Raw genomic sequence first — 15,895 nt, 5'->3', positions numbered from 1 at the left:
GCGGGGCTATGAGGCGCGAGGGAGTGTTTCACTATCCACCCCGAGAAGATGGAAAGGCATGGGACCTAGAGAGATGAAAGCATGGGAGGACTCCATATAACTCACCAGTGCCTAGGCGCAGGACTAGGAGCTGGGACGGGAGGGATGTGGAAGGAGCATCCGGAGCTGAGGTACTAAAGGCTGCGATAAAAGTCAAAAGGCTTGATGTCTCCAGTCTAAAATCCGATCTAGACGAGATTATAGAAGGGACGGTGCCTTTAGAAAGGATCGATTTGTATGAACAGGATGAGCTACTGTTCATAGCGAAGGATATTACTAGGAAAGCTAGAGCGTTTCATGAGAAACTGACCAGTTTGGCAGACAGGTATGCCGTAGATCTATCTAGGACAAGGGCATTGCAGAGTAACCACAGATTACAGTACTCGGACCAAGACTTAGATGAGAAGAGAACTACCGGATTAAAACACACATAAGAGAATTGGTATCGGGAATAAGGGTGTGGAGAGAACTGGACAAATGGGAAGAGAGATGGTCGAAAAAGGGCACTGTTAGGCGGAGTACAAGTGTGATGACCCCAGAGGGAAGGGTAATGCAGATGGAGGCATTCCCTTTGCGAGAGATATCAAACGGAAATTATGTACATGTGCCCTGGAGTAGAGGAGACTTAGCTGCATTTACCAACTCATTTCCGAAGTTGAGGGAAAATCCAGTAGAGTGGTATAAGCAGGTAGAAAGGTTTGTAAAGATCTCCAAAGTATTGTGGATTGATTTGAACACCTTGTTCGACATTGTGGTCCCAGGGGATTTGTGGGTAACGTGCAAGATTAGTGTCCAGTGGCCAAATGAAGAGCCTGAGAGGAATGCTAGAACTAATGGACCATCGGACAGTGTCATGGAGAAGTACGAAAGAGTAATAGCCTGGTTAAAGGATAAAGTGCCTCCACAGGATATAGATTGGGTAAAAATAGACAGAACAAGGCAGGAACCCAAGGAGACAGTCCACGAGTTTTATGAGAGATTACTGAAAATATTCAAACAGTATAGTGGACTAGATGTAATGGACCCCAAAGACATAGGGCAGTTTGTGTCAAAATTCGTTTTGGGGCTGAGGCCAGATATCTGTTTGATGATCCAACAACATTTAATTTGCTGGCAAAACAAACCACTAGATGAGATCCTGCGTTATGCGAGATACTGTAGTGACGAGATAGATTCTAAAGCCAAGAATCTAAAGGAGAAATTGATGGTGGTGCAAATGCAGTCAGCCGGAAAAGGTGGACAGCAGAAGCAGGGGATGGGACGAAAGCCAAACGGTCAGAACAAAGACAATGAAGAAGGGCAGAGACCTAGGGTAGACTTCGCCACTTTAAAGAAAACGACAAAGTGCCATTTGTGTCACCAGGTGGGACATTGGCGACGCGAGTGTCCCTTTAACCCCGAAAATGGAGAGCTAGAAGTCGAAGAGCAGGTTCAAGAAGTTCCAGCTCCAAAGGGGACAGTTACGGGAAGCAAGGGGACCAAAGGGGGGACTTCGGCTCCACGAGTCCAGTTCCCACAGCCACCGAAAATATCGACAGGGGGAAAGGTTTTCAAACAAATGCCTCTCTTTATCGAGGAAGAAAAGTGTTATTACATTGATCCATTGACAGGACAACGTGTGAGTAGTGAGGAGGATTGCACCCTCGGGGCAGTTTTAGAGGTGGATCAGAGAGGGCCGTTTGTTGAGGCAGAAGTGGCAGGGTGTCCTACAACGTTCTTAGTGGATACTGGGGCTACTCGATCAACTCTGAGATCAGCGGTGGTTCCAGACTTGCCGATGTCAGGGGAAACAATTCAGGTGGTAGGAGTCGCAAACAAAAGGCTGACTAGTCCTTTGACAGAACCAGTGTCTGTGAAGATAGGAAATCACATGAACGAACATCAGTTTGTGGTTTGTGACTCGAGTCCTGTATGTCTGTTAGGAAGGGATTTACTGTGCAAATTGAACTGCACAATATACTGCACCCCGCAAAGGAGTGGAGGTACAGACTACAGATGATGATGCTACTTTCAAGGTAGCCAATTCAAAGTCTTGTGTAGAACTATATCCTACTCTGACAGTAGAAGATCTTCCCCAAGACTTACGAGATGCGGTGGCGTCAGAGGTATGGGATTTCACAGGAGAAGAAATAGGATTGATTAAAGGGGTAGAACCAGTAAAAATACTGGTAAAGCCAAATGCCGAGTTTCCAAGAACGCCTCAATACAAATTGTCCCAGGAAACGATTGCAGGAATAAAACCTGTGATCGAGTCAATGATTCAACAGGGAATACTGAAAGAAATTGTGGGTAGTCCTTGTAACTCCCCGATTATGGGTTTGCAGAAACCTAGCGGGAAGTTCAGGATAGTTCAGGATTTACGAAAAATTAACAACATAGTCGTTTCATATTGTCCCGTGGTACCGAATCCATCAGTGATACTGTTTCAAATACCATGTCAAGCAGAATGGTTCACAGTGATAGATCTCTGCCAGGCTTTCTTTTCAATCCCATTGGATGAAGAGAGCAGGTATCTTTTCGCTTTTAAAATGGAAGATCGCGTTTTAACATGGTGTCGAATCCCACAAGGATTCACAGATAGCCCATCCATCTTCAACCAGTTGTTGAAGAAGAATCTCGAAAATCTAGTACTGCCGCAGAATTCGGTTCTGGTCCAGTACATAGATGACCTACTTGTTGCGTCAGAGACTGAGGAAGCTTGTAAAGTAGATTCCATTGCCTTATTGAACCATTTAGCTGAAAACGGACATAAGGTATCTCCGAGCAAGTTGCAGTATTGTCTGACAGAAGTACAGTATTTGGGGCATCGGTTAGAAAAAGGAAAACGCAAGGTGTCCCCAGAGAGGATTGAGGAGATAATGAAGATGAATGCGCCTACAACACAGAGAGAAGTTAGAATGTTCCTAGGGATGGTGGGTTACTGCCGACAGTGGATAGTTAACTTTTCACTGAAAGCGAAACCCTTGCAGAAACTGACTCACAAGGAGGTGAGTGATCCGGTACCATGGGACGACAAATGCCTGGTGGCGTTCTTGCAGCTGAGAGACGATTTGTGCCGTGCTCCGGCTCTGGGAATGCCCGATTACGAGAAATCATTTTCACTCTATTGCTGTGAGAGAGAGGGATGTGCTTTGTCAGTCTTGGCACAGACCCACGGAAATGCCCGTAGACCAGTTGCATATTTTTCGGCTACATTAGATCCAGTAGCCGCAGCGTTGCCCGGATGTCTCAAATCCGTTGCTGCAACGGGTGTCAGCATTGAAAGAAGTGAAAGTATTGTGATGGGACATCCGTTAGTGGTGTATGTACCGCATTCTGTAGAATTGTTAATGACCAGGACGAAGACGCAGCATCTGACCAATAGCAGGCTCACGCGCTACGAGCAAGTTATTCTTGCCGCGGAGAACGTGACCCTCAGGAGATGCTCTGTCTTGAATCCTGCTACTTTGATGCCATTACCTACTGTAATAGAAGGCGAAGGATGTGAAGACCACGATTGCCTTGATGTGACTGAACTATGCACGAAACCCAGACCAGATATTGTGGATGAGCTGTTGTCTGACCCTGATGAGATTTATTTTGTTGATGGCTCATGTTTAAGAGACGATACTGGTCGGTTGAGAGCAGCTTATGCTGTTTGTACCATTACTGGAGTTGTGGAAGCCGCTTGCCTGGAAGGAGTACATTCCGCACAGGTAGCAGAAATTATTGCCCTAACTCGTGTCTGTATAGCAGGAAACGGAAAGAGAGTCACCATATACACTGACAGCCAATATGGTTTCGGTGTGGTTCATGATTTCGGGCAGTTGTGGTCTCAGAGAGGTTACATGACCTCCTCTGGTTCGCCCATTCGAAATGGAGAATTTGTACGATTATTGTTAGAAGCATTACAAGGTCCAGTTGCCATAGCGATAGTGAAATGTGTAGCTCACACCAAGAATACAGACTTTGTATCACAAGGCAATAGGTACGCTGATGAGGTCGCACGCTACTGTGCGGAACAAAATTATTCTTTCTCAAAAGTGGAAATTGATGGTGCTGAAGAAAAGACAGAATTGAGCATGATGTTAGAGACCGTGGATACCTGGGAAGATTTAAGGGTAATGCAGGAGAACGCACCAGAAACTGAGAAAAAGGCATGGGAAACAGCAGGTTGTGTGCGAAGTGAAATGGATTTTTGGGTTTCAGCAGATGGGAGGGCTGTGTTACCTGAAGAATTAGCTAATCCCATGGCGAGAGAAATACATGGTCCAGCACATTTGGGAAGAGACGCTATGATGAGAGTGTTTAGGCAGACTTGGTATTGCCCTAAATTTAGAATAGCCGCAGAATCAGTATGCAAACGATGTGTTACCTGCCAACAACTGAACGTAGGCAAACGGACACCAGTCACGCTGAGTCACATTGGGAGGTCGGGGGGGCCTTTCAATAGAATGCAACTAGACTTTATTGAAATGCCAAGAGTTAACCGCCTTAGGTATGTGTTGGTGGTTGTCTGTGTATTTTCCAGATGGGTTGAAGCGTACCCTACACGTAGGTGCGATACACTCACAGTGGCTAAATTGTTGCTCAGGGAGTTGATACCGCGCTTCGGGGTGCCTGCCTCTCTGGAATCGGACAGAGGAAAACATTTTAACAGCGAAATAGTGAAGATGTTGTGCTCCACACTAAAGATTGATCAGAAACTGCATTGTAGTTATCGACCAGAAGCTTCAGGAATTGTGGAACAAGTGAACGGCACTCTGAAGAATAGATTGGCTAAAGTAGTGGCATCCACATCTTTGAGTTGGCCAGATGCTCTTTCTTTAGTGCTCATGAGCATGCGCAGCACCCCTGACAGGAGGACAGGTCTCTCCCCACACGAGATCCTGATGGGGAGGGCCATGAGACTTCCCACGGTTCCAACTGCTGCCCTATTGAATATTACAGATGATCTGATCTTGGATTATTGTAAAGGACTGTCTGACGCCATCCATTCTGTGTCCCTTCAGGTGCATGCGGCTGAAGTTCCAGCATCAAGGAATCTATGTCATGATCTGAACCCAGGAGATTGGGTGTTGGTCAAGAAGCACGTCCGGAAGAACTGCCTAGATGTACGTTGGCGTGGGCCCTTTCAGGTAATCCTGATCACGAACACCGCGGTGAAGTGCGGGGGGCTGCCAAATTGGATCCATGCATCCCATACTCGAAGAGTTCCAGCACCTCTAGAAGAAACAGCTCCCATCCCAGGCGAAAGTCCAGAAGTGGAAGAAGAGTCACAGGAGGGGATCGGATCGGCTGAGGGGGTGTCGGAAGAAGTGGGGAACGCATCGGATCCAGAAGAAGAGAGAAGACAGGACGGCAGTGAGACTGAAGACGCAACTGAAGGAGAGAGCAGCAGTGAATACGATTCAGACACAGATCAGTATCAGAGCGATCAAGAACCGAGTGTGAGGACAAGAAATAGGAGAATAAGGCTTGGAGCTGCCACTTGGCCGGAAAGAAGAAGGAGGCTAAGCTTAAGGTCGGCCCAGGAAGAAACTCTTGCTCCTATATCCGAAGACTCGGATCCAGAAGAAGATACCCAGGATCAAGCCCAGGAAGGTCCTAGGAGGTCAAGGAGGGTGCGAGTGCCTAGTAGAAGATACTCTACTCCTGATTGGACCTACCTCGTTGCAGATGTCCGTGGGACACAGAACCGGGAGGGTCAGGGAAGTGAACCTGATCAGAACTGATCCGATCATCACAGTGCAAATACTGTTCCTGCTACCGGGGGTGGAGGCCGAAAGGTTGCTGACACTCAACATCGTCTACCCTCCTCTCTTGAGCGGGATAAGAAAATTGATTTTAGAGACAGTTGATTTTCCAGTTTGCTGTTTACGATATCCAATATTGGAGGGAACTCTTCTTCGCTTGGAAATGCTTGAGCGAGTAGTGGAAGTTCTTGGAACGCTCATTGTCTTGGATTAATACCTTATTGTAAATGTTTTCAAAGGGGCGCAGAACTGGGAAAGTGAAGAAAGTGATCTTGGTCAGAACGGACCCCTTTGTAACTGTGGATGTAGAATTGATAGTACCAGTAGTGGAAATTGAAAAAACGTTAACTCTCAATTTCGTCCGTCCACTTGTCCAGAGTGAAATAAGAAGAATAATCCTAGAAACAGTTGAATTTCCATGTTGTTGCAAGAACTGTCCAGAATTTGAGGGAATACTTCTTCGTATGGACATTTATGAGGATGTGGTGTCCCTCTTTGAACCATTTATAACTTCAGGCTGATAAAGAACTCTTGGAAAGAACTTGTAAATATTGCTGCAAGATAACCTAGCGCCGAGTGGAAGAAGAAAATGGTAGGGTCTTCCTTTTAGAGGACGGAGAAGGGCTAGGGTTGTCTATTTTGTACAGGACTTCAAACTGTTGTGCGAAGCCAGTTATCAGCTTCCAAGTGTTCAAAAGAGAGACATTGATTGAAAGAAAGACTTTGTTCGGAAAAGAAGGAGAAGTTGATGCTAGAAGAACGTCCAAGGTTGCACTGTTTGAGAACATGGAGGCTGGCAACCCGAACCGCAGGGCAAAATGTATAGTTGGCACACTTTTAGGAGTAGTGATTTCTCTGATAGTTTTAGTGGTTACTGTCTCATACATAGTGGGACACGAGAGGGATGCAACTGCAGTCAAAGAAGTCAAGGGAGTGTCAACACCGAGAACTACTACTGTTAATTATAAGGGAAACATCAATGATAAAGACAAAACGTTGTTAGATGCAGAAATAAAAAGGTTACACACAGACGAGTCACAGGGAAATTTCAGGTCAAATGCTTATGCCAAATTACTTTACGAGTACATTGATGTCATGGAGGCGAAGAATTGCTACGTTTGTATGCAATTACCGGCTTCTGTGGATGAGGGTATCAGATACCATCATCTTCCATTGACATATGGAATCACATGCAGTTTGTTGTTGAGCATATTCTATGGACGAGAAGGATTCGAGTATTATTTCTCGAACTTCGACTCGACATTGCCAGAGGTCCCAAATTACAAGCATCTGAACAAGTGGGACTATTACAAGAGCGAAGACAGATTACACAAATGGTTCATTCCATGGAGAACGTTAGATACTTCACATGCCCGAAGAAATAATCTGACTTGTCAAGTGTCAGAAATTGAGAAAAAGTTTATAGGGCAGGTGGATACTCGATACAGAAGGCAGAATATTCAGAAAGCTTCAGGACAATGGGAGACAGATTGGACCAAGGAAGAAAGGGAACACCAGAGGAAAGGTAGCAAGGGTCCAATTGCTTTAGATAAAGAGAAAAGGGGGAAACTATGTATACACAGAAGTTACACCTATTATGAGAATTTGTTTGTAGGGGAAGTTAGTTGTGAACATGCTTTCCACTTGGAGTATTACTCCAAAGACTTTTTGAAGGAAATGCAAGCCATACCAAATGTATATTTTGTATGTGGAAGAAATGCTTATGTGAGGTTACCAGATAATTGGTACTGATCATGCTATCTAGCAATTGTCTTCCCCAAAATATATCATGTTGAGAATTTAGAATCGACCAAGAGAGGAATACCAACAAGAGGAAAGAGAGGGTTAGGAGCTGAAGAAGTAATTGGGGATGTATTTGGTGCTGCATTCCCTATCTTGGGAGTGATACTGAATGACATCAAAATTAGAAGACTAGCTACAGTCGTAGATAGGTTATCTGCCAGTACTGCTAGATCATTAATGCTGGTGGAAGGTGAGATGCAATCGATCAGGGCAATGGTTCTTCAGAACCGACTTGCTTTAGACGTTCTGTTAGCCAAAGAGGGAGGAGTCTGTAAGGCTTTGAAGGTCCAGGAGTGCTGCACTTACATTCCGGACAATTCAAAACCTTTAGAAAAGTATATACGAAACATCACTGCCATACACCACGAAATTGAGGATTTGACAAAAGTAAATGTGTGGGAAAAAGTAGGTCATGGAATGGGTAAAGTTGGAAGTTGGTTTGCCAATCTAGGAAAGGGTATCGTTTGGTACATATTGAAGCCCATCATCATAATTGTGATTTGTGTAATCACTTTGTGGGGATTGGTGCGTTTGTATCAGTGGTATAGAGCAAACAGATTGCAGAGATCTATGAGAGAACAGGAGAAAAGGTTGACAGCAATGCAAGATACACAATATAAGAGTCTGAAGGCATTGGAGACAATGAAAAGAAGTGGTACTGCCACGACTTCACTTTGAAGAGTCCTACATTTTTGTGATGGTGTTTTGATGGTGATGACCCCTGAAGGTCATCAAAGGGGGGACTGAGAGAGCACAAATCTGAAAAAAAATGTATAAGTGCACCATATTTACAAGCACGTAGTTAATTAACATATACCTTGCACCAGAGTGTCTTATATTTAGTAGTGAAACGTATAGAGTGTTCAAGTAGAGTAACAATAATCATAACAGTATGAGATTAATGTAGAAATGTTGGAATGAATATGAAAACCTCACGTTCTCATGTTAAAGGAATCATGTAAGAGTTAAGTGGAACTCTACAAACCAGTTATATTGTGTAGGCCTCATGGCAATTCACAGCAAATCTAAACGTGCTGCTAAAATAATGTGAGGTGGGGTTAACGTGGTTCTTCCAAAATGTATTATCGAATTTAATTTGAAATATATGCTTTATAGATGTGTGTTTTAAGAAACGTATGTTAGTTAAGAATGCTGTTTAAATCAAGTTGAATGTTTTCAGAGTGCAGGGACCCGCTTCATGTAATCAAGTAGGCCCGAACTGATAGGGATGCTCCTTTGATCTGTAATGTGCTTGTTAGAGGAGAAGTCGAGAGGTGCCAAGTACAGAGCTTTCCATATGCTTTATGACCTATAGATATGGAGGAGTTTGGAATTTGAGGCCCACTGTAGGATGGCCTGCATGCAGGTGCGAGGTGTCCTAATCAGTCGAAATGAATAGAGCCTTGTTCAGTGGCGCTTGGCGCAGGCCTGTAGGAGTCTTCAGGAATTTCAGGAGGTACCGGCGCACTGAAGAAGAAGCCTGGGAACCAAGGTCAACTTTAACGAGGGTCTTGAAGAGTACCATCATGGAGTTTACCGCGCAAAGAAGTACCACGTGAGGGGCGTCCCAAGGGGCGTTCCTATCGGAAATGTGATTTTGTATTAGGGAAAGCGACCCGGGAGGAGAGCAGAGCAGATGATTTTGGGAGCCTAAGGAAGCGGATGGGTAGGCAGATAGACTGATCAGGAGAGACCCATTATCAGAGAAGAGACAAAGAGAAGTTCGTGATCTTCTTAGGAAGTCACCACGGCTGACACCTAGAGGGGTAAAGATCTTGTTAAGTAGGGATGTCACTTAGAGTAGTGTAGGGACAGACTAACCTGAATTTTCTTTTCTGTAATGACTCTGAGGTTGCAACTTGTATCCATTTTGGCAACTCTCATGATATTCGAACTTGTACTCATTATTCTGTTTTGTAGACTCAGATTATTCAAAGAATTCATGTTCATAGTGATACCAGTTTACCTTCTGAATCTCATTTTAAGAAGTTTGTATCTTCAGTTATCTTTGGCCTTATATTAAATCTTTGAAACTTAATCCTGGTCAGTGGTCATTTAGAGTGGTGTAAGTTCTTAATTAATTGACCTATTGTTAGATTGCCTTTTACTCAATGACAGGTACCAACGATCCAGTCGATTTGGTTTGGGATCTGGTAAGGTAACTAGTAACCAGTAATCCCGCGTTAACATCTCCTTGTTAAGACTGTTACGCAAGGTTGCATAGCTGCTGCCCATGCTTTAAATGGCTCTATGAGGGTAGGGTTTGCTCTGCTGCACCTGTTGTTGTGTTGGGGAGCTATTATCTGCTGCTGCTCACGCATTAGCTGTTCAATGCGTGCGCTAAGTCTGTAGGGCTATCAGGGCTGTAACACAGGTCGCTGCAGCCCCTGTGGCTCAGGGGGATGGCAATTCTTGGGGGGGGGGCAATACCGCCCCAACCCATCAGGGGAGTCCCTTCAAGGCTCTCCTTCAGCCCAAAGCGCATGAATAACTATGAAATATGGGAGAATCAGGCCCCTCGTCACATTCTGCAAGGGGGCCCCATTATTATGTGTTACGTCATTGATGGCTCCTGCATGTGCTATGCCCCTGAGTGTAGAAGAAGCTAACCTTGTTATTAAATGTGATGCGAGCCGGACGGGCCTTTTATTCCAATGGGCATTTTCCCGGTGGGCTGGACCTCTCGGAGGTTGGTTCTGAAAGCCCAGAGCCGCTCCTGGTGCCTCTTTCACTCTACAGCTCCCTGAGGTTCATGGCAGAAGGCACTGGGGGATTCAAGAGAGAGGAAGGGCGGGGGAAGGCAGAAAGAAAGCGGCCAGAGAAGGAAAATAGAGAGAGAAGGAAAGAGAGAGGAAGTTGGTAGTTGGAAAGAGAAAGACTACCCAAGGAATGAATGGAGCAGGCGGGATTTTGCCGGAGCATTTTTAGGTCTCGCCTGTCGATGCGCATGCGCATCGAGCAAGGCGAGAGTATTGGGACTTATCCGCTCTTTATCCACACTGCAAGGAATCGTGGCGATTCCTTGCAGTGCCCGTGACTTTTAAGCTCAATGCGCATGCGCATTGAGCTTAAAAGCGCGTGCACGTCCGTCTTTGTTTACCCGCTCCGCCCCCTCCCCTTCCCGCCGTCTCGCATTTCCCCTGTCGCACTTCTCCTCCCCCCTCCCCTCTCTTCCCTCCGTCTTGTTTATTGTACCCGCTCCGCCCCCTCCCCTTCCCGCCGTGTCGCATTTCTCTTCCCCCCTCCCCTCTCTTCCCTCCGTCTTGTATGCCACTCGCAACGCTCCCTGTCTCACACAGATCCGACATTAGTTCATGTTAACTTTGTATGTGGTCATCGATTCTTTAGGATGTTAAAGTTCACAAACTGTTCTCCTGCTTGCAATTGACAATGTACATAACATGTACTGTATTGCGCAAAACACATCCTGCTGACAAATTAGTTAATCCCTAAGCTATAACACGCAATTCTCTGGACTACAAGTTTTTACCCGCTCCGCCCCCTCCCCTTCCCGCCGTCTCGCATTTCCCCTGTCGCACTTCTCCTCCCCCCTCCCCTCTCTTCCCTCCGTCTTGCATTGGAAATGCAATAGGTCTCGCAGCATTAGAGTTAGTGCTTTTAGAATTGTTTATGGGTTTTTTTGTAAATCTTTAGCACTTTTGTTTCCTGTAGCCAATGCTAAAGAATAAAAAAAAAAAGCCATAAACATTTCTAAAAGCTCTAACTCAAATGCTCCGAGACCTATTGCACTGTGTGAGGGTGAGGGGTTGAGGGTGAGTGAGGGTGAGGGTGAGTGAGGGTGAGTGAGGGTGAGGGTGAGTGAGGGTGAGTGAGGGTGAGTGTGAGTTAGGGTGAGGGGTTGAGGGTGGGTGAGGGTGAGGGGTTGAGGGTGAGTGAGGGTGAGTGAGGGTGAGGGGTTGAGGGTGAGTGAGGGTGGGTGAGGGTGAGTGAGGGTGAGGGGTTGAGGGTGAGGTGTTGAGGGTGAGTGAGGGTGAGGGCGAGTGAGGTGTTGAGGGTGAGTGAGGGTGAGGGTGAGGGGTTGAGGGTGAGGGTGAGGGTAGGTGAGGGGTTGAGGGTGAGTGAGGGTGAGGGTGAGTGAGGGTGATGCTGAGGGGTTGAGGGTGAGTGAGGGTGAGTGAGAGTGAGGGTGAGTGAGGGGTTGAGGGTGAAGGGTTGAGGGTAAGTGAGGGTGAGTGAGGGTGAGTGAGGGTGAGGGGTTGAGGGTGAGTGAGGGGTTGAGGGTGAGTGAGGGTGAGGCGTTGAGGGTGAGTGAGGGTGAGTGTGGGTGAGGGTGAGTGAGGGTGAGGGGTTGAGGGTGAGTGAGGGTGAGTGAGGGTGAGTGAGGGTGAGTGTGGGTGAGCGGATCTAAATAACCAATTACACCACATCAAATTAGACAGATGCAAAAACGCTGAGCAAATCCCCCCACCGGCCAGAGCTGGGAGCGTTTATCGTGCCTATAAATTAAATTATTGATACCAGATTGCAGACGATGCGATTGGACGGAGGGAGGCGGCGAGTCTATCTGGTCCCTGCCCCTCCTCCCGCCACGCTCCGGGGCAGCTGTGGGGGATAATCTCCTTCGAGCCGAAGGCGGGCAAGATGCGCGGTGCTGTCAGGGAAGAATGCGAGCAGCGGGACACGGCGCTGCTGTTTTCGGGGGGTCTAGGGTGAGTGCCACAAACTAGTGATGCTGGGACGCGTCCGACAGTTAGGGTAGTGACGGGACTGTATGTGTGTGTGCTTCGGTACTGGGACATAAGGGGGCGCTGCAGGTCAGGTTGCAAGGCTGGACAACTGCTTGGTGTCCTGGTAATGAAAAAGTAGGGAGTTGTGCAAGTAGGGATTAAGAAGATGCACTGCTTGATCTCAGTGTGAGTACGAGTACAGCGGCAGTACGGCTGCTGCAAGTCTGGATTGGGCTGCACTGGGTGCTTGCACTGTGAGTACAGGTACAGGACAGTAGGGCTGCTGCAAATGGGGGGGGTGGGGGTTAAGTGCAGCGAAAGCGATTACCTGCGGGGATAAAGAATAGGAAAACCTAACATCAGAATGTCTCAGGTAGCTCATAATGCAGTTGGTCGGCCATATGTGCCACTCGTTGAAAACAATAAACATGCAGAATAAGCGTCATTATAGTAGGCGCGGGCGGAGTTCTTTTTACCTAGCGTGATTCAGGAAGTGTCTAAAGAGAGGACCAACGGTAATTGTTATCCTCATAAACATTGGGTGCAATCAGTTAAACAAACCGTGAGCTGTTAATACGGGTCTTTCGTGGACTTGTGCCGGTAAGGTGTCTTGTTTAAAATGGTGATTTCTGCCGTCTAGCGAGAGCAAAAGTGGGGCAGACTTACTTTCGAGCAGAGCTGCAAGGGTCTATCTCCTTCTTGATGTGGCTGGTGATGCGTGAAGTGCCGCGTGTGAGGTCCTGTTTAAATACTGCGTGGCGCGGCCAACGTGCTAGCATGCACGTTCTAACCTGTGTATGGCGCTGAGTTTAAAACCTGGAACTGGAGGTTTTCTCGAGCATACCTGTTGAAATTAACTTGTAGTCCAGAGAATTGCGTGTTATAGCTTAGGGATTAACTAATTTGTCAGCAGGATGTGTTTTGCGCAATACAGTACATGTTATGTACATTGTCAATTGCAAGCAGGAGAACAGTTTGTGAACTTTAACATCCTAAAGAATCGATGACCACATACAAAGTTAACATGAACTAATGTCGGATCTGTGTGAGACAGCAACAGGGAGCGTTGCGAGTGGCATACAAGACGGAGGGAAGAGAGGGGAGGGGGGAGGAGAAATGCGACACGGCGGGAAGGGGAGGGGGCGGAGCGGGTACCCATGGTCAGTGGTCATTTAGAGTGGTGTAAGTTCTTAATTAATTGACCTATTGTTAGATTGCCTTTTACTCAATGACAGGTACCAACGATCCAGTCGATTTGGTTTGGGATCTGGTAAGGTAACTAGTAACCAGTAATCCCGCGTTAACATCTCCTTGTTAAGACTGTTACGCAAGGTTGCATAGCTGCTGCCCATGCTTTAAATGGCTCTATGAGGGTAGGGTTTGCTCTGCTGCACCTGTTGTTGTGTTGGGGAGCTATTATCTGCTGCTGCTCACGCATTAGCTGTTCAATGCGTGCGCTAAGTCTGTAGGGCTATCAGGGCTGTAACACAGGTCGCTGCAGCCCCTGTGGCTCAGGGGGATGGCAATTCTTGGGGGGGGGGGCAATACCGCCCCAACCCATCAGGGGAGTCCCTTCAAGGCTCTCCTTCAGCCCAAAGCGCATGAATAACTATGAAATATGGGAGAATCAGGCCCCTCGTCACATTCTGCAAGGGGGCCCCATTATTATGTGTTACGTCATTGATGGCTCCTGCATGTGCTATGCCCCTGAGTGTAGAAGAAGCTAACCTTGTTATTAAATGTGATGCGAGCCGGACGGGCCTTTTATTCCAATGGGCATTTTCCCGGTGGGCTGGACCTCTCGGAGGTTGGTTCTGAAAGCCCAGAGCCGCTCCTGGTGCCTCTTTCACTCTACAGCTCCCTGAGGTTCATGGCAGAAGGCACTGGGGGATTCAAGAGAGAGGAAGGGCGGGGGAAGGCAGAAAGAAAGCGGCCAGAGAAGGAAAATAGAGAGAGAAGGAAAGAGAGAGGAAGTTGGTAGTTGGAAAGAGAAAGACTACCCAAGGAATGAATGGAGCAGGCGGGATTTTGCCGGAGCATTTTTAGCCAGGGCTGCCTTCAGTTACCCGGTCCGGCCCTGATTGTGATGTCGTTTTTCTGCCTGAGCAAAGCTTGCCCTGCTGCTGCCCGTGTTATACCTGTTCTGTCTGTGATGTGAGCCTTTTAACTGCTATCACATGTGCTGCCTTCGTTCGGGGAAGAGTTCATTCCCCAGGCCCTGTCCCTCGATACTCCCTCACCTGTGCCCGGTCCCTCGCCGTGCTGTTTAACAGCAGACCTAGTTGCCATATTCCGCATGGGCACCAGCCATCCCAGCTTTGCCAGCTGCGCCATCCTGGTGTTCCCAGGTGAAAGTGGTGCAGGGAGAGCGAGAGGTGCGACCGTCGCAGAGGAGCTGCAGTCCGCAGACTGAGCGCTCCCGGCCACCTGCAGCACTTTTCAGTCTGAGTGAAGGACGTCACCAAACCTTCCAGAACCGTCTTCCACAACCTTTCCGAGTGGGGTGGGGAAGCGAGCCATGCAGAAAGCTGATCGCGAGGTGACATTTCGGATACTTTCTCCGCCCTTCACCCAGCGCTGGACACCCGCTGCCCTGATGTGCCCTCGTGCTCTGCTATTCTAGGCCTGGCCGGTGGCCACGCGCCTCACATAGCAGCAGCAGCAGGAGCGAGGCCAGAGCGACCTCTAGTGTGCGCAAGTGGGGTTAAATCAGTCAAACTCTCTCTGCTCGTTGTCCATCCACCCACCCACCCACCCACCCATCCATCCATCCAGATATCGTTCGTTCACTACCCCCCTTTTCTCGTCCATCCATCTCTCGGTCGTTCTCTCATATTTCTCTAGTTCTCGATAGAAGACGGCTATAGTGAAGTGAAGATCTCTCCTTTTCTGCTGCCTTTCGCTAGAAGTGCGTTTGTCATGTGAAGCGCTTAGAGGAGCCACACATCTCTGATGTGTAAAGTTCCACAGCTCTTGAAAAGAATGGGCTCTTAATCAGAGAGTTTGTGAAGGTCACGTGGAAAAATGCAGGTATCGAGATGTGGCCGGTTCCTGGCGCCCACGTACAAGGGAGTAGTTTTGAATAGTGCAGCAGGTGCAATGGCACCGGGGCACATCTTTATTGGGGGCCAATTGCATATGGTTATGTTTTGCTGGTCATCCACCAGACGTGAGTCTCTTTGTCGCCTTTGTACCAGGGCCCACGGAAACGTTTCTACGTCACTGGCCATGCACACCCCTGGAAACCCCTGGCACTGCCCTTTTGACCTCTGGCCTCAGGAATGGTAAACGCAGTGCCAGGAACAGTAGGTAAACACTGCATTCGTGAGCAATGCTCATGTACTGTGGCTTCCTACCAGCGTCATTAGTTAGGATGCATGTTTGATAACATAAATACATTTAGCAATGCAATGAGCACGTGTCAATATAGATGAAACAAATGCTGCTATCCTGCAACCTGAAAGGAATACACTGGTCCCTTGGCTGGGTACCAACAAAAAGGCGGGGCTCTCATTCAAAACACATAAATCATGTGTTTTCAATATTTAGGAAGAAAGCGAAGATATTACTTATCTATATCTTTTTGTGTTTTGTTTGTTTTCTAAATTTATTGCCATTTGCTCTGTTGTG

The 15,895-nt window shown here is 47.3% G+C and overlaps 1 protein-coding gene across 1 annotated transcript in view; it reads right to left on the bottom strand.

The window, feature by feature from the left end:
* Positions 1-14,733, bottom strand: part of LOC144766940 (cytochrome c oxidase subunit 6A, mitochondrial-like) — a 44,485-nt gene extending 29,752 nt beyond the window's left edge. The window contains exon 1 of the mRNA XM_078650628.1: positions 14,506-14,733. Coding sequence (XP_078506754.1) covers positions 14,506-14,599 — 94 coding nt within the window. The 5' untranslated portion in view covers positions 14,600-14,733. The remainder of the gene's footprint in view (positions 1-14,505) is intronic.
* Between the last annotated feature and the right edge of the window lie 1,162 nt (positions 14,734-15,895).

This window comes from Lissotriton helveticus, chromosome 7 (assembly GCF_964261635.1).
Source record: "Lissotriton helveticus chromosome 7, aLisHel1.1, whole genome shotgun sequence".
Taxonomy (NCBI): Eukaryota; Metazoa; Chordata; class Amphibia; order Caudata; family Salamandridae; genus Lissotriton; species Lissotriton helveticus.
Note: the sequence above shows the minus strand (reverse complement) of the source record. Positions and strands in the feature narration are given on the sequence as shown.